At 48.7% G+C, this 16,546-nt stretch overlaps 4 protein-coding genes across 4 annotated transcripts; 3 read left to right on the top strand and 1 right to left on the bottom strand.

Moving 5' to 3' along the window:
* Positions 1-885: 885 nt before the first annotated feature.
* Positions 886-1,776, top strand: ColSpa_12113 (uncharacterized protein; the record flags this gene model as incomplete). The annotated part of the gene is made up of 1 exon (XM_049278325.1): positions 886-1,776. One exon carries the CDS (start codon positions 886-888, stop codon positions 1,774-1,776), a length of 891 nt encoding a protein of 296 aa, XP_049134282.1.
* A 2,020-nt stretch (positions 1,777-3,796) lies between these two features.
* ColSpa_12112 (N amino acid transport system protein) lies at positions 3,797-4,410 on the top strand (the record flags this gene model as incomplete). Its single annotated transcript, XM_049278324.1, has 2 exons — positions 3,797-3,926; positions 3,983-4,410. 2 exons carry the CDS (start codon positions 3,797-3,799, stop codon positions 4,408-4,410), a joined length of 558 nt encoding a protein of 185 aa, XP_049134281.1.
* A 3,780-nt stretch (positions 4,411-8,190) lies between these two features.
* Positions 8,191-9,265, bottom strand: ColSpa_12111 (1H-3-hydroxy-4-oxoquinaldine 2,4-dioxygenase; the record flags this gene model as incomplete). Its single annotated transcript, XM_049278323.1, has 3 exons — positions 8,191-8,364; positions 8,455-8,808; positions 8,900-9,265. The coding sequence occupies 3 exons, from the start codon at positions 9,263-9,265 to the stop codon at positions 8,191-8,193; spliced, it is 894 nt and encodes a 297-aa protein (XP_049134280.1).
* A 2,366-nt stretch (positions 9,266-11,631) lies between these two features.
* On the top strand, positions 11,632-12,989 carry ColSpa_12110 (satratoxin biosynthesis SC1 cluster protein 4; the record flags this gene model as incomplete). Its single annotated transcript, XM_049278322.1, has 3 exons — positions 11,632-11,826; positions 11,901-12,379; positions 12,434-12,989. 3 exons carry the CDS (start codon positions 11,632-11,634, stop codon positions 12,987-12,989), a joined length of 1,230 nt encoding a protein of 409 aa, XP_049134279.1.
* Positions 12,990-16,546: the final 3,557 nt, after the last annotated feature.

Raw genomic sequence — 16,546 nt, 5'->3', positions numbered from 1 at the left:
CGGCCAGCATGAACGGGAAAGATACCGTGCGTTTCCTCCCGTACAGCAGCGTCTTGCCGCTGGGCGACCTGGCGTACAAGTGGGTAGGGTGTATTGGAAAGGCTAGTTTCTCTTAAGGGCATTTGATCTAAGCAAAGCGGTTAGTAGTCAGGAGAAATTGGCTCGGTTGTCGAGGATTATACTTCAAAAGGTCACATATCGTGAAGATAGCGTTCCGGTTCGATGACACAAGCAGTCAATACTTGTAGTTTTGCAACCACAAGGCATATTACTATCGCCCCCTCATCCTTACCGATCCTTGTTCATGGAGGCTGCCTGGATTTCCATGAAGACTTCCGCCTACCGTGAGATTTGACAGATCAGAAGCTCAGTCGAGGTTAGTAGCGCCCCAAACAAGACGGCAGGAAGTCCACATAACAGGATGCGTCAGTCCAGACCCTTTGAGGCTGCAGTGCTTTGCTCTAAATGCGGACAAAAGGGAAATAAAAGTTGCAATGCTCAAAGCAGGCATCTTTGTCACACGTTTGAAGATGTCCTTCTTTCGTATTGTGTCCCGTGTCAGTACCATCTTCCTCTCTAATAACTATGGTGTACATATTCCAACTTGGTGTCGAGGTTGCCTGTAGCAATAAGCTTCTTGGCCTCTGCTACATTTACAAGCACGCCGTAAAGGCCCGATACGGTATCGTGAGCCGACTTCTGCCTAAACAATTGAGTCAGTCATTGACAAGCGAGCATGGTGGCACAGCAGTAGTCCGTGCCCCGAAGTACATATATGTAAAGGTCAGCCTAGTGGGTTTTAGTCTCTGCACTCCTATGGATTCATTCTTTGCGTCACCCCGGAAGATCATATGAACCATAGCATACGGAGAGTGAGTCGCTGCGATGGGATACTCTGAAGTCTGTTGCCATTTATGCGGCGTCAGCTTCAATATCGGACGTCTACGCACCCCTGAAGAAGTTCAAAACCCACCCGCTTTGTCACCTGACCTGCTTCTCGACTTGGCACGATACACCGAAATCGCCCTTTACAGCTCGAACCGATGCCGTCGTATGGACGGTTGCATGATTCTCAAGGATATATCACTCAAGATCCCGACCGAAAACGCAGAAGAATACGAAGGAGAACACCTTCCAGGCCTAAATTGCATTCACGGGGGAGGCTACCAGGGCCGTTCCATCTCTGTGCAGGAGATGCACGGCTGCTGTACCGTACAATGCCTCATGCCCAAGCTCAGCTATTGGCAGCCCGAAATCGACGATCAAGAATTCGAGAAAACTGAGGATTTCTTCCTAACTGGTCTCTCCGATTTTATGCCTTCGAGGGACGCTGACTATCCCACTATGTTTCCTGTGCGCCACAAATGCCAAAGACCCCTCACAGATAACTTTTTCTGGTCTGCGGATGAGGAGCGTATGACGGGAATGCCGTTCCATCCTGCCTGTCTAGAGCTTTACAAGCGTGCTTCGTTGCACAGGTCTGGGAAAGTCGACGTTCAAGGCTTGATGGACTGGTTCTGCCTTGAGGCAAAATACGAGATTTACAAGTCCTTCCCACGTTCCGAAGCCGTCAAACGAGCAGAAGGGCAGTGGTGGGTGCACAGGGAAGGGGATGAGCACCTTGCAGCCAACCCGTGCTTTGTGCCCAGTCTGCAGAAAATCTTGAGGATTCGCACAAGGAACTTGGCCGATGATGAAGACTGGTGCTGCAACGTCTATGGTGTTGAGGCCACAGCCTCTTTCTCATCCAAAGCAAATGAAAAGTTTGCCGAGTAACCCTACGAGCTGAGAACTCAAATCCTCTTTGAGTTGGACTCGCCAGATATCATAAACCTCCGACTTGCCTCTGGTGCGTTCCGCAGCCTACCACAATCCGTCTTCCGCATTCTTCTTCTACTTAAGAAGCCCTGGATTTGAGAGGCGTGGTGCATGCTTCCCTATTCATTCTGGGCCATGACGACTTCTGCCTCTCTAACCAAACAGCATAAAAGATGGGAAAAAGAGCAGAAGGCTTTCTACGACTCCTTGAATCATCATCTTGAGAGATTTGATAATCTATTGGGGTTGCAAGAACAAGGGATTCATTCTTCCCAGGAGACAATGGAGAAAGATGCTGAAAGGGAAAATGCCTGGCAAATGGAAATGAATGTTCCTGTACTGTCATCTACACAAACTGACTGGTGGGGGATCCTCGTTGAGACCGAGAAGCAGCGGGAAAACATCCTTGGTTTGATGAACCGGGAAAGAATCTGGAGGGATTGCGAGGAGATTTTGGACCGCATCGACAAATTTCGACGCGAGGGAACGATTCGGCATACATTCGAGTCGGACGAGACGCCATGTCATGGCGTATGACACACAATCGAGGTCAGTTGTCTTAAATGGGCAGCTATGTAGGAATAGCGCTCTCTTGATGATTTCAAGTGAGATAAGTACAAAAGTCTTCTAATTTAATGGACGAAATCTCTGAGAAACGTACTGCTCACCAAGACCTCCTAGGCCTCTGGTGTCTCACGGAAATGTTTCTTCTCTTGCCATGATTGAACGATATGGTATGACCAAGCATTATTTTCAGCACCCAAACTCAGGGTACCGAACTTCTTTTATGGATAAAAAACCTATGTTTTTCTAACCAGCTTCATTTGTGAATTTTATGATATTTAAAAGAACAGCATTTCCAAGCTTGTGCCAATCTTTTCATGTTTGTGTCGGTTGTTGTCCCCACTTCCCCAGACAACCCTTCACAGGAACCGGCATAGAAGCGCGACAACATGGAGATGGAGAAGGTACATTTACTAAGTAGTATGTACTGTAGGACACCATCCAGTACATCAACATGGAGGATGCAATACGCTGATGCCCTTCTTTTAATCTCAGTTGCACATATCCTCATTATGGTTCCTCGAAAACGTTGCAAATCCTCAAAGTTGCCATCAAACCTTGCCAGCCCCTGTTTTACCCACCAATGCTTGACTAACACGCTCCGATACCGGCGACCTGTGAGAAGGGATTTTTCTTCGACTCCATTCAATTTAACAAGAATTGTGTCAAGCAGCGGAGGTGACCCCGGGAAATGGAAAGAGTTTTTACGCATGCGGGAGATCATTCGGCGTCATGCAAGGCGGTCTGGGGCAATGCACATAATATAACAAGCTTCGATCCCCGTCCTAGCACGTCTCAGCCGCAACGACTCAATTCCCGATTTGTCTCCATCTTTGAAATTTCTAGTCTGCACTGGACACCATGAAAGAAAAGAAAGAGGGCTCATATAGCGACGGTGAGGCTTTGTCCAATAACCTGGACAACGCGATTGCACACGATGCCGTCTTTGGAGATATTACATCAGAAGGACCCAACTACCGTAGCGTGCGTGACCATATCCTGCTTGATCCAAAATTGAGATTGTTAACATTATCTAGGTTGGGTGGTTGGGTACATCGGTTCTAATGATGAAGACACAAATTGGCCTTGGAGTTCTGTCAATCCCCTCCATATTCGACACGCTCGGAATGGTGCCAGGAGTCGTTCTCCTCTGCGTGATAGGCGGCATTACGACCTGGTCTGACTTCATGGTTGGCACTTTCAAGCTTAGACACCCACATGTGTATGGTATTGATGATGCTGGAGAGTTGATGTTTGGATGGGTAGGCCGTGAGGTTCTTGGTGCTGCATTCTGTCTATGTAAGTTTCCAGAAGACGTCATGAAATTGCCCATTGAGCTGACGACAGTGAAGTGTTCACCTTCACCTCAGGGTCAGCGATGTTGAGCATTTCTATTGCCTTAAACGCTCTCTCCATGCATGCGACATGTACCGCCGTATTTGTAGCTGTCGCCGCCATAATCGGTTTCGGCTTCTCGAGCCTACGGACTTTGGGACGCATCAGTTGGCTGGCTTGGATCGGTGTCACAAGTATTGTGGTTGCTGGTGAGTGTGATGCTTGTTGTTTACATGTGCAAGTCGCAACTAACGCCCGATCCTAGTTCTTACCGTGACCATCGCTGTGAGTCTTCAGGACCGTCCCGCTGCCGCGCCACAAGACGCTGTATGGGAATCCGACTTCAAGATTGTCAACACTCCGACGTTTACCCAAGCTATCAGCGCCATCTCTTCTCTGGTCTTCTCGTATGCTGGTACTCCTGCCTTTTTCTCAATCGCAGCCGAGATGCGTGACCCGCACCACTACACCCGATCCCTTGTACTCTGCCAGTCGGTCGTCACTGTTGTTTACCTAGCCGTAGGAGTGGTTGTTTACTACTACTGCGGGTCCTACGTGTCGTCACCCGCCCTCGGTTCTGCCGGCCCTACCGTCAAGAAAGTTGCTTACGGCCTTGCGCTTCCTGGACTAATCGTTTCAGCGGCTGTAATGCTTCATGTAGGTACTTCACTCTTCGACAAAGAATCATGCTGACCCGCCCACAGCTAGCAAGCAAGCACGTTTTCGTCAGGATTCTGAGAGGTTCCAAGCACCTAGCGGCGAATACTTTGGTACACTGGTCGACGTGGCTCGGCTGTACTTTCACCATTACTTTGGTTGCATATATCATTGCCAGCGGCATTCCTGTTTTCAACAGCTTGATCTCTCTCATTGGCGCCCTTTTAGGCACAATGATCTCATTCCAACCAATGGGTTGTATGTGGTTATACGATAACTGGAGCAAAGGCAGACAAGCCCCCACTCTGAGATGGTATCTTATGGCTGCCTGGAGCTGTTTCGTCATTGTATCGGGAACTTTCCTGACGATTGCCGGCACATATAGTGCTACTGTTGGCATTATAGACGACTATAATGAATCCGGCGGTTCTGCAGCTTGGTCTTGTGCAGACAATTCAAACTCAATATGAGCGGGTGCCCGGAGTTTACAACCCACTCAATGGTAAAATACGTAATAAAAGCACAATTTTTCAATATTATCAAAGTACTTCAAGAGTTACTCACGATGATTCTTTGTTGCATTGCAAATATGTTGTAAAAAATGGTACTTATTGCGCAGTGCGAGGTCTGATCTCATCCAACGCTAAATAACACTCCTTCAATGTTCGAGTGACGAAGAGGGCTTATGGAGACAAACGGCGGATGACTCCATTTATTTGGCTGTAGTTAAGTCGAGCCATGAGAGATATTCGGTCTCGGACAATATCACTATCCCCTCTTTAGATTGATTGTTTGTTCCAATTCCCCGCATGAACCTGAGGGGTCCGTCACTCTTCATACTCCACAAGCCGGGAACACCTACTGGATTTGTCCGAAGCGGGTGTTGGCCATGAAATCTACCCACTTCGGGAAATGAAGTTGCCGTAATGTTCCCATTATGTTGCCTTCCAGTTGTGTGCATGCGATATGATTCATCCTTTACATGATTAACCATCGGACCGCGTGCAATTGCTGCATGCAACGCGAAATCATCACCATCTAAGCCTTACTCATCGCAGAACAGTTGAGCAACATGACAGATCTACTCATGGCGGATTGGCATGGTTCTTCAACTTTGGTAATACTTTAGCTAGCTGAAAGGCTCGGATATGGGACGAAAAATACTCTTTGAGCTGTGAATGCACTTGCCTACTTTCTACTTAAATGGGCTCAATACCCGAGATGGAAGCCGGTAGGCAAAACATGCTTTCGATTATTTCATTAAAGAAACCTTGAAAGTTACGTTTCAACGTAGTTTGGCTCATTTCTAGTTGCTTCACAAAAGTTAAATGAGATTTGGACCAAGGTCAAGCATCATGTAACCTAAGTCATAAGCGTAGACGGCTGTAAACACAACTCCACTGTTGCCGACTGTTTTCGTAAACCTAATGTTCTGATTTCAAATTTTTAAGGGAATTTTTACAGCCATTCCTATAAACTAAGTATCACGTTTCCATTTGAGATTAATTCCGACTTTGAGATCAAGTAACCTTGGAAGTAAAGTTTGTAAACATACGTGTAAATCATGGAGATAGGATTTGGCACAGGTCACTTTTTACAGAGAGCCATTGTCACTCGTGATGTTAGTACTGAATCTGGTTGACGATTGGGATTGGTTATTCTACTAGTCCCAACAGCGGAAGTAGTAGTTTCGCTGGAATGGGTGTTTACAGGCATATCCGTTGGTGTAGATATATGCATGTGCGGAACCCTTTCCCAAGTACCACTAACACTGTTCTCTGTGGCCGTTTTAGCTGGTTGTCGCCGGGTCGGAGTTTGATCACCGATACGGTGAGCTATATCCGCTGGGCAAACATGGCATTTTGATACCGTGTCGTAAGCTTGAGTTTTCGGAATTTTCCGTCATCCAGCAACCATTGGTTTCAGTTCGAGATTCATTGGCCAGTCCTCGTTTTGAGTGGGCTTTCATGCAGAACAATGGCGCTTTCAAACAAGACATCACGGTCTCGTTCGGAAGTACATATTAGCCCTCTTCAACCACGCTACAACAGCGCCTAATTCAGATCATGCTATGTGGGGCAGTTATCGTTGCTTTTCAAAGCGCTATTGGAAATGAAACCAGAGACTATGGTAGAACTTTACCTAAGGTAGTTCAATATACTTAGTGTTGTTTTGGGTAGAGCTATTCTTGTGAATAGATTCTGAATCTAAACTCATTTTGTTATAAGTACCATTTATAGATCGTAACTTGTAAGCTCAATAGAAATCAGAGACAAGGATGTAAGAGAAACATATGGTGCTGTTGGCTTAGCATCAGAATTAATTCTGTTGAGTTGAGGTAGTATCTAGGTTGAATGAGTAATGTGTGTCTAAGCCACGGCGCGGTTCTGGAGTTGAGTCTTCAATGTATTCATAGTATCCTTGTTCGGTATTAACTTCGGAAGGTTCCTACTCCCGGGTTGCACAGTCACTGTAGGTTTACGTGCGCTACCTCTCCAAAATCTATTGTCTCTTAATGTATATGCTTGTTTGGAGCTAGGCACCTACGCGTACGATTACTTAAGCATGTTGATCATGATATTTGTTGTGTCTTCTATCGCAACGCTCCTAATTCAATACCGAGAAGAGACGTTGTTACCTTAGAGCATGGGGGATTTTAAGAGAGACTCTTCTGTACCTGCATTCATCGCTAAGAGCTCTTGAGTAGATGCTGAAAAAACGAGGCTGTAAAGACAACTTACGCAATGAATGATGGCATCGTAAGGATCTATTTCAACCATCTTAAGTGCCAAGGGTATCCAACGTCCTGACTATGATCATGTTCTTCTAATTCGGTGCGTCCAGATGGATTCATTAGTAAGAAGTCCTTTTTACTAATTATGATTGCGAAAAGAATTTAGGTGTGTGTCATAGTTGAAGAGTACAGAATACCGGCCCGCCACCTGGTTAGGTTTTGCTGTTCCATCAAACTTGCCTGGTGACTATGGAGCCTTTTTCTCCCCCCCAGCTATGTGCAGATTGCCTCGGCCCCAAGCTCGCCTCACCTGGCTTGATGTGAGAGATGAGCAAAAGCGGCGAGCCACACCCAGCTCAGCAATTGGCTAGAGAGTGACGAGCCTAGGAAGCTCCGGACGCAGATTTTACACTACGGGATGGCTTCGCATTGAAGTGAAACTTGCCATTCCGACAGGGATTAGTTAGTCGATGGTTGGTCAACGGCTCCTTCGGTTGGTATCCCCGTCAGACCCATCCTTTCTTCAGTCGAGAAAAACCCGCACGTTATGGTTATTTATGACCATTTGATGAAATGCAATCCGAATACAGACCCTACATGGTATGGGTCAAGCGGGAGGGGAAGCGGACCGGGAAATCTTTTCAAGGGCGGGCCGTGACCGGATATGACTGTAAGACCCCCAATGGAGTTGTTCATTCATGCATTCCCCTAACAATTAACTTGATCGTAGTTGATGAGGGTCTCCAGTGTCACAACCGCTATGGCACTTTGGCGGTCGGACGCTCAGATCGCTGGATCGACAGAGTGCTGCGGCCTGGACGCTGACTGATACTTTGCTCACACGCGACCCATGAATAAATGTACTCTTCGAGGCGCAATTTCGTCAGGCGACAAATTGGACAAAATTGAGATGTGACGAAGCGTTGGAATTGTTGATCCACCCTCCACATATGTACGTGCTTCCAGCAGCTTTGACACGCTGCTGTGGTGCTGCTAGTTTAGGCATTCCATGTCCCTCACGTATCGTATTTTATGACTCTTGACTATAACGCCGTATCTAATTCCCGTCTCAATGGAGATTCTTAGGCATACTTTTGTACCATTTTGAGGAGAGCCTCCTCAACCTCTTTCGGGCTGGTAGCGTTCAGGTAATGACCACCTCCCTCAACCATAGTCAAAGTCGCTTCGGGCGAGGAAGTGAAGAGCTTGATCTGCTCCGTGGGGATGTTGACACCAAAAACAGGGTCCGCAGTTCCCTAGGTCACATGTCAGTTTATAATTTTCGTCATAGTGGGTTGCGGGCCCGGAACCGGTGCAAGAAGCCAGTGGCGATTGGAATTACGTACCTGGAGCCAGTAGACAGGGCACTTGATGTCTCTGATCCTGAGCAAAAGGCCATCGCGCGACATCAGGTTGCCGAGAGCAATCTTGAGCTTCTTGCGACCTTCGTCGCCCTTGTAGACAGACTTGAGGGTCTTTGTCCAGAACTCAAGGGTCTCCGGCGGAACAGTGCCGGAGAAGCCCAAGCTGCCAACCATGCCGCACCAAATGTCGTCAACGATGAAGTCAGGCGTCGGGACGGGGCTCGACCAGGAGTCGTAAAAGGCCAGAAGCTGGGCCTTGGGGTCCCAGCAGCCCTTCGCCCGCGAGTCGGCTGACTCGTAGTCCATAGAAGTGCCCAAGGGCAGAAGACCCAGGATCTAGATCGTCGATTGCCAGGTCAACATAGTTCAGAGACGAAACACTGTAGGTCATTCTGCAAAGGATTGCGTTGTAGGCAGTGCAACGTACCCTTTCCGGGGCCAGGAGGGCCATGCGGGTGACCATCCACCCGCCTTGACTCGTGCCAAGAGCGAAAGCCTTTTGGACGCCAAGCTTATCCATCACCTGCAATGCCATAATAGCAGTGTCCCAGTAAGTGAAGTGTTCGACCGAGCAGCTAGTAGCGCCGTGGCCGAGAGGCTCAATGGCCAGCAGATTGACGGCACCCGTCAACGTCTTGCTATCAAACTGGTCGTTATAGAGGGAGACGGTAGTGCACATGGAGTTAATGAGCACAACAGTCGGCTTGGCGGAGTCAATCTTATCCCCGGACAGGCGGTAGCCGGCTGCGATGCCGCCGAGGTGGGGGACTTGAATGGTGGTTGTGGCTGCCATGATGTGCTTTCGTACGTGGTGCGCTGTTTGTGTCGTGTGGTGTCTAGATTTGATTTTGCTCGATGGGAGAAGTGGCTTAGATTTTTTTTGGTTTAGTAGCAGGTTCGAAAGAGACATATGTCTACATGTACTATTGTTCCTTGGAGGCTTCTGGATAATGCACCCCTCTTGGCGCCAGTTGCGGGTTTCCTATGGATGAGTTGGCGGTGAATCTCAGACTGGCGACCCCGCTAACCCGTATGAGAAGTCAGTCGAGTTGTAACCTCTCTTGCAGTAAGCTGTGGCTTCATGTTCCAAAACAGTTCGCTCCGCGATGAGGCCTATCCTTGTTTCGGTGCTGTGGATTGAGCAGAAATAGCTGTTGACGACTCCAGTGTGTCCAACGACAATGCGGGCCCAATTCGCCAGTATCGGTCCCTTAATGAGGGGTTATCCAACGCCCCCGACCTTTTCTTGATGAGTGGATATTGCAGAGCTTGCTAAAATCGACTAGGACGCCGCGGAACTGGATTTGTCAGGGAAAAAGCTGTCTTGCTATCGCCGAAGCACAGGCATCGGAGGAGGGACTGGAGATGCCTCGGGATTTGCTTTGAGGAGCCGAATGACAACCGGTTTGAGCTGGCCATGCTTTCCCAGCTAGCGTACAGGCTAACGCTATTGTGACGGGCCCCCGAAGTACCCGAAGGCAACTCTATTAGTTCATTTCTGCACTATTGATCTGCATCCAAAAAGGGGGATGCATCGGCAGCGGGCCGGCATTAAACGGTGTTGGGGCAATGGTGGTGTGCGAGGTCCATCTTGTGATGTCTCATTGGGTATTGTGGTGTCAGGGGCGACGAAATCGCCGGTGTTTGAAAGAGACCGGACCGTTGAAACTCAGTTCCTCCCCGGCTTTGTCTAGAGTTTAGAGGAAACGAAGAATCGGAGTGACGGGAATACCCTTCCTCTAACCCAATATGTCGGTTTCCTGGTGCACAGATTGGCGAACGTCTGTGTCTGTTGCCGTTCAAATGCCAGACTTTAAATGTACAACATGTGCTTGACTGGCAATTATTATTATGGTCCTGCTGGATAAATTCTTCAACGGGGGACGCCGATCGTCACGGAAGCATCCATTGATCCTCTGCCGCAGCCCCCAGTGCCCACGGTCATGCGTTACGAATGGCGCAGGCGGCTGCCGAGGCCTCGCTTAAATCTCCCTGGTCAAGTTTGTTGCTCCTAGCTGATCAGCCCTGGACACAGACAGCCCAACTCCGCATGCGGAATTGTAACGACATCAGATCACCGAAAAAACAGCCGCAAGGGATCTCCCGATGACACAACCATGAAAAACGTTGGCCCATGCATGAGGCGCAGGACAGTGACAGCACTAGCAGTCTTGGAAGCCAGACGATGCTTGTTTAAAGCATTTTAAGTGGAAAGACGCGGCAACGGACGATGCCTTCCGGGGTCATCCCATCCAGCCATGCCATTTGCCCCCGTGTTTGTGGAGAACAGCGCCGAAATCATCAACATCGTTCGAGCTCCGAAAGCCTGTCACCCTTTGCCGCTAGCAGCGTCGGTCCACAAAGCGTGAAAGGAAAAACACGTTGAAACATGCACATATTGTGGGCATCCTCGTCTTCGTAGAATAATAAGGTGATCAATCCTACGGTACTTTTGACGAGAAATTCCACATAATGCCGACATGGAGGCCTATGCAGGAACGTGCAGCCCAGGAATAAGACAAGGAAGGGGTTCACGTAACTGCCTCGTGGCATCAGAGAAACCCTCTCTCAATTTGTGACCCATGTATGCATTCCAGACGAGCTCGTGGTCCTACTAGCCCACTCGGCAAGCCAAATCTTGTGGAAGATCCAGCCCTTTTTTGGGCCGTATATCCCGTCTCCCATATACACGGTGCTCTCCGCCGCTGCCGTTTTAGCAATGAGGCAACATCGGCTGAGCAGAGAGATCCATCAGCCTAACAGGTGTCGAACGAGAAGAACGTTGCCTCCCCCAATTTCTGTATCTTTTCGTCATCCTACCTTGACCAGGGGTTCCTCCATATACAGTCGTCGCAGAGCTTTCCAGGGGTTAGGGCCCTTGGAATGATACGTCTTGCAGAAGGATTCCCATCCATGGTTCGCTGCCTGGCAAATAAAGTGATCCAGTCGCCCTGCCCTTATGGAGTCTCGCGAAGTGGCCGGGCTGATGAGATTCTTGACTGCCCAGAGTGCCATCCCTTCTTCTTTCTCTTGTTCCAAGCTCTCAGACTGGGTCCTCCCCCGTATTTGGAGACCAATCCCCCCCACGGCAGGGTCAATTTTGTCCAATACAGCATCTCGTAAGGAGGGGAAATAAGTTATTTTGTTACAAATGAAAGGATGCCGTCAGATTCTGGCCCTTCACAGCTACCCGGTCTTCCGGGCTTCGACCCTCAGAACATACAGCCATGGACTGTTGAAGTCGTCGTTTCGGTCACCCTGCTTGCGCTCATATCTGTCGCTTTGCGGCTCTTCAGTCGCCACACAAAGGGACAGCAGCTGTGGTGGGATGACTACTTGATAGTCTGGTCAATGGTATGTTTTCAGCCATCATTCAGTCCTGTGACAGATGGAGAACACAGTCAATGATAAGGCTAACCATGATATAGCTATGGAACCTTGTTGTTGTGGGCTTCATTTTCGCGATGCATTCCGCCGGGATGGGCATCCACGCTGACAAGGTCGAGATGGACAGCATCGTCCTGATGGCAAAATATCTCGTGGTGGCAGAGATTCTCTACGCCTGGAATCTGGGGTGGACTAAACTAAGCTTGATGTTGATGTACTATCGCATCTTCCACATCCCTTTCTTCAAGAAGATGATGTGGTTTGTTATCACTTTCGTCTTCGCCTGGGTCATTTGCATTACTTTCCTCTTCATCTTTATCTGCGTTCCTGTTGAGAAGCTCTGGTACCCCGATATTCCAGGCAGATGCATCAACCAAGTGGCGACATGGATCGCCAACGCGGCCTCGACTATCTTCACCGATCTGCTCATTCTACTTCTTCCTCTCCCGCAAGTCTGGAAGTTGCAGTTGCGATACGCGGAGAAGATCGCCCTGACCTTCGCCTTTGGCCTCGGGTTTTTGTGAGTTCGCATGCGTCTCTTCCGGTTCTGCCAAATAGCTGACATAGACATTAGTGTTGTCTTCACCTCAGCCTACCGAACCAGTGTCCTCTTCACCTACAGCGCGTCCGACCCAACCTATACCCTTGCCCCGACTGTCGGCTGGACCGCCATCGAAATGTCTGCCGGTATCGTCTCCGCCTGTCTGCCTACCATTCGTCCGGCTATGCAACGTATTGCCCGTGCTTGTGGTATTAAGGGCAACATGGGTGGTATGTTCCGCAGCCCGACAGCTCTAGGACTTGGCTCTAGCCGAAACAAGTCCAACTTTAGCAACGGAATGTCGTCACAGGATCCGAACGGCGGTTCTCAGGTTACGCGTAACCTCTCGACAACGAAGCATGGAGCCGGCCAAGATACATTTTACCGCCTGTCAGATGACAACGGATCCGAAGGCGCAAGCCGCCAAACCACGCCCCCACTGGCTGAGTCGAAGTTGAGGCCCGACATAACTGGATTCGGATACTCTGTCACGAGTTATCCAATCAAGGAAAGCCAAAACAAGAGCGAAGACGAAATTCCACTCCATGCCATCCGCGTGCAGAAGGATTTCAAGCGTACGGCAGAATGAAGCCACCAAGACATCGACCACCACATAATAGCATCGAGGAGGACTGTTGTTGCTCCATATCCAAAGGACAGTGAACTACTTGAAACGGATCTCATGCTGCCATCATCTTCAATGATGACCACTCTTCGCCGGAAGTTCTTGCCAAAATCAATGGCACTTGGAGCGGTAAATGGTCCATCGTTGGTTGCACAAAGACCAACTTGTGACCTGTGGCCAGCAATCAAAGCTGCAAACCAAGCAGAGCTCATACACCACCAAGCGCAGTAAAGCACGGAGTAACGAACATTGACCACGATATTAATACAATAAACCAATATGGCTCTAAATGAGCCGTACGGTACGATACAAGCCTTGTTCGTAAAGCCCCGGAGTACATGTATATGCCCACACGTAGTTATATCAAATTTTACAGCCTCACATCGCATTCCACATGGTTCTTTATGCTAAGCGAGTCCTTTTCTCTTTAACGTCTGTTGACACATAGCCCTTTCTGCTCCTGAGACACGATACAGGCCTGGATGGCTCCAGAGCCAAGATAAAATGAGCCACAGCTCATGTTCTCGAGCTTCGCGGCCGCTGTTACAGGTTTTACCGGAAATTCTTAGCGCCCTTTCGAATGGTACTTACTGTTTCCATAGACGGTCTCGAGGGCGGGAAGCGTCAGTTTCATTGAACTTGAAGATGGAAAAGATCTTCGAAATGCGCTGAAGCACCGGCGGCCACCATCCCTGGTTGGTTTTACTCAGCAACCCCTGGTTTTCCAACTGCTCCTTTTCTATTCCCCGGCAAGTGAAATTCGATGGAATTCTCATATCATTGAGCTCGGCACAACCTGCACCTCCGTAAGTTTCAGAGACTGGCGATCGGCAACGTAAGCTGATCTACTGCCATGTCAGGACAGAACTTCCACATCACATTGAATTGCTGTTGGGGCAGTATTTGTTTACTTCCTGTATCGTTAGGGGGTTAACTGTTTTGGTCTTTTCCATGTCCCGGTTCCAACAAACTTGGTCGCTTGGATTTGGTTAGTGCTTTCGACAACGGGCTAAGCCATCCGGCAGATAAAATCAAGCCGCTCAAACCGATTTGGGCTTTGAGAATGCCTCAATCCAGGAATTACTCATGCCTATATACTTCGCCTCCTTGGTTTGGTCACATTCTATCTGCAAACATTCTAGACCACTGTTGAGAGAAAGCTGACCGATATTTGAGTGAAATGGTGCGGTCGTCGTGGCTTGAATTGTATAGAACGCCATTTACCAGCGCTAAGCCTAGGAGAAACTATATGCTTACTCCTCCTTCTCTTCTTCAGGCTTTTGGCCGTAGACTACATTGCTGCAAGAGGGATCAGTATATGTATGCACTTGTTCCTCAGGAGAAACACTTACTAGTTCAACCAGGCATGAATATTAGGATTTTTCAAGTCTCTGCGCACTCCGGACAGGAGCACAAGGACTTCCTCTCTGGTCCAACCGAGGGCTCCACAGAGTAATCTCATGGAGAACCCTTCCAGGCCGTCCAACATCTGACAGAGGTTACACATCCCAATATCCTTCAGATGAGGATCTTTGGCCCAGGGGCCAGCTGGAATCTTGTACGGCTGGTGATGGATGTTAATCAGGCCGGTGTTTTCACGTACCAAGCCTTCTAACTTTGGGCCGATTTGGCCATCCCGGCCAAATCGGTCGCAGGCCTCCATGAATAGATCGATCCAGCGCATGAGATCAGTACCTTCAGTAGAACCATCGTCAGAATGCAGCATGAAGCTCCAGTCCTGAAACTCCGCCCAGCCACCAGGACTAAGGTTCCTACAAAAGTCTATGCTTTAGCCGTCAATCTATCATGACATGGGCTTAGGGAATAATTACTCGTAGACACGCTTCATGTATGTTGGCCAGTCTGCCAAAGAACCGTTCATGTATCGGCTAAAAATGAAGTCATACTTCTGGTCATGAACCCATGCACTCTCAACATCGTCAATCTCAAATTTGACGTTAGGCGGGACCCTACGTGAGCGTGCAAAGTGTTAGTACACTCTTCTTAGTTGGACTTGAATGCGGAAATACTACCAGTCTGGTTGGATGGCACTGAGGTCATTTCCGAGAATCTATTGCATTGTGAGCCTCAAGGCAGCAGGTTTTTTTTTTTTTTTGCGGAAGAGTTAGGCGTTAGTCTACCTCTGCGTTGGGAAATAGGTCGCCCATTTCCATGGCCCCTTTATGATCAGCAACGAGTTGTCTTCTCACCAAGCTGGAAGCTCATGGCTTACAGATACCTGTTCCCGTTCCGACATCAAGAATACGATGAGTTTTTGCCTCGTCGATAGGTGCTGAGAACAGTCTATTCCCAGTTGTCTTCACAAGTAAAGTGTGGCACATGTCGAGCCGGTCCATTTCATCCTAATGGTATGTGTAAGCGCTGTTGTCCCAGGGGATTTAAGATGGCAAAGAAAAGCTGCGGACCTCATCGTTAGGAAAGTTATAGGCTAAGTGAACTCATTAGAACGAAATCAAGATAATGGAACTATGATATAGCATCGGCAAAAACTCACTGCCAGCTCGGAAAGCGTGGTATCGCCGGCCGTACTCAGTTGGGTAGTCAAGAACGGACGATGACAGCGATGCAGTATATGTGGAACTAAATGGTTAGAAAGCTCGGCCTCGAAGAGATGTTCGGCTTGAGTATTCCAAGCATACATTCTATCGTCTATCGTCGACCCCTCGTCCTGTAGAAATAGTTAGACTAAGAGGTGAAATGGAAAAGCGGTAAGGCAGCGGTAGAATAAGAACGTACCCCGGTACCATCATCCACTGCAATCGAAGCCTCAGGGGAATCAGCCGCGGGTGGAGGGGACTGGATTGCGGCAGCTCCAGCTACAGTCTCTGTGTCTGCTGGTGTGGTGGGAAATGGAGGTTTTGGCGATGCTGAAGCTCCAGAAGGTGGGGGCGGCAGGCTCGTCGGCGCTGTTGGAGTTGTGTCGGCCATCGTGTTAGAGGGATTGAAGTTTTTACAACTGAATTGAAAAGAACGAAACTCGTTGAAAATGATGAGACTTTTAAGAAACAACCTCGGAAGCCACACCAGGAGCTGCGTGCTTTTGTAGGATATTCGGATATGGGTAAAACCCCTCAGCTTGGCGACCGCTTCTCATTGCTGTCTGTTGGTTGGACTCGGCTACATATTCTTATGCGGCGTGGATGCACGTTGGCTGAATATTGCAGAAAACTGTTTTCTCCTTCCAGATTAGATCCCCGGCCGCTTGCTGCACGTTGGTAAGGATTAATCGCAGCCCAATGACGAAAACCGAAATCCTTTGTTCTAGCACTTTTTACAAAGCAAGTTTCGCCGACTTCCAACTTATTCAGCACATATATTTTCAATCGATGGTAGTCGGAAGCCAAGAGTTCTTGCTCGAGTGGCGATACCGCAGACTACAGACAGACGAAATTGAGAATGGAAATGTTTCATTGCCCAGAGAAATCTATCCGGCTGCAGGCTTAGAAAAAGAGCAAACATTGACATTAGCGCTATCACAACTGCGAACACAGCCAATAGTG

This window comes from Colletotrichum spaethianum (genome assembly GCF_022836535.1).
Source record: "Colletotrichum spaethianum MAFF 239500 DNA, contig57, whole genome shotgun sequence".
NCBI lineage: Eukaryota > Fungi > Ascomycota > Sordariomycetes > Glomerellales > Glomerellaceae > Colletotrichum > Colletotrichum spaethianum.
The sequence above is the reverse complement of the archived record's forward strand: the minus strand, read 5'-3'. Positions and strand labels throughout refer to the sequence as shown.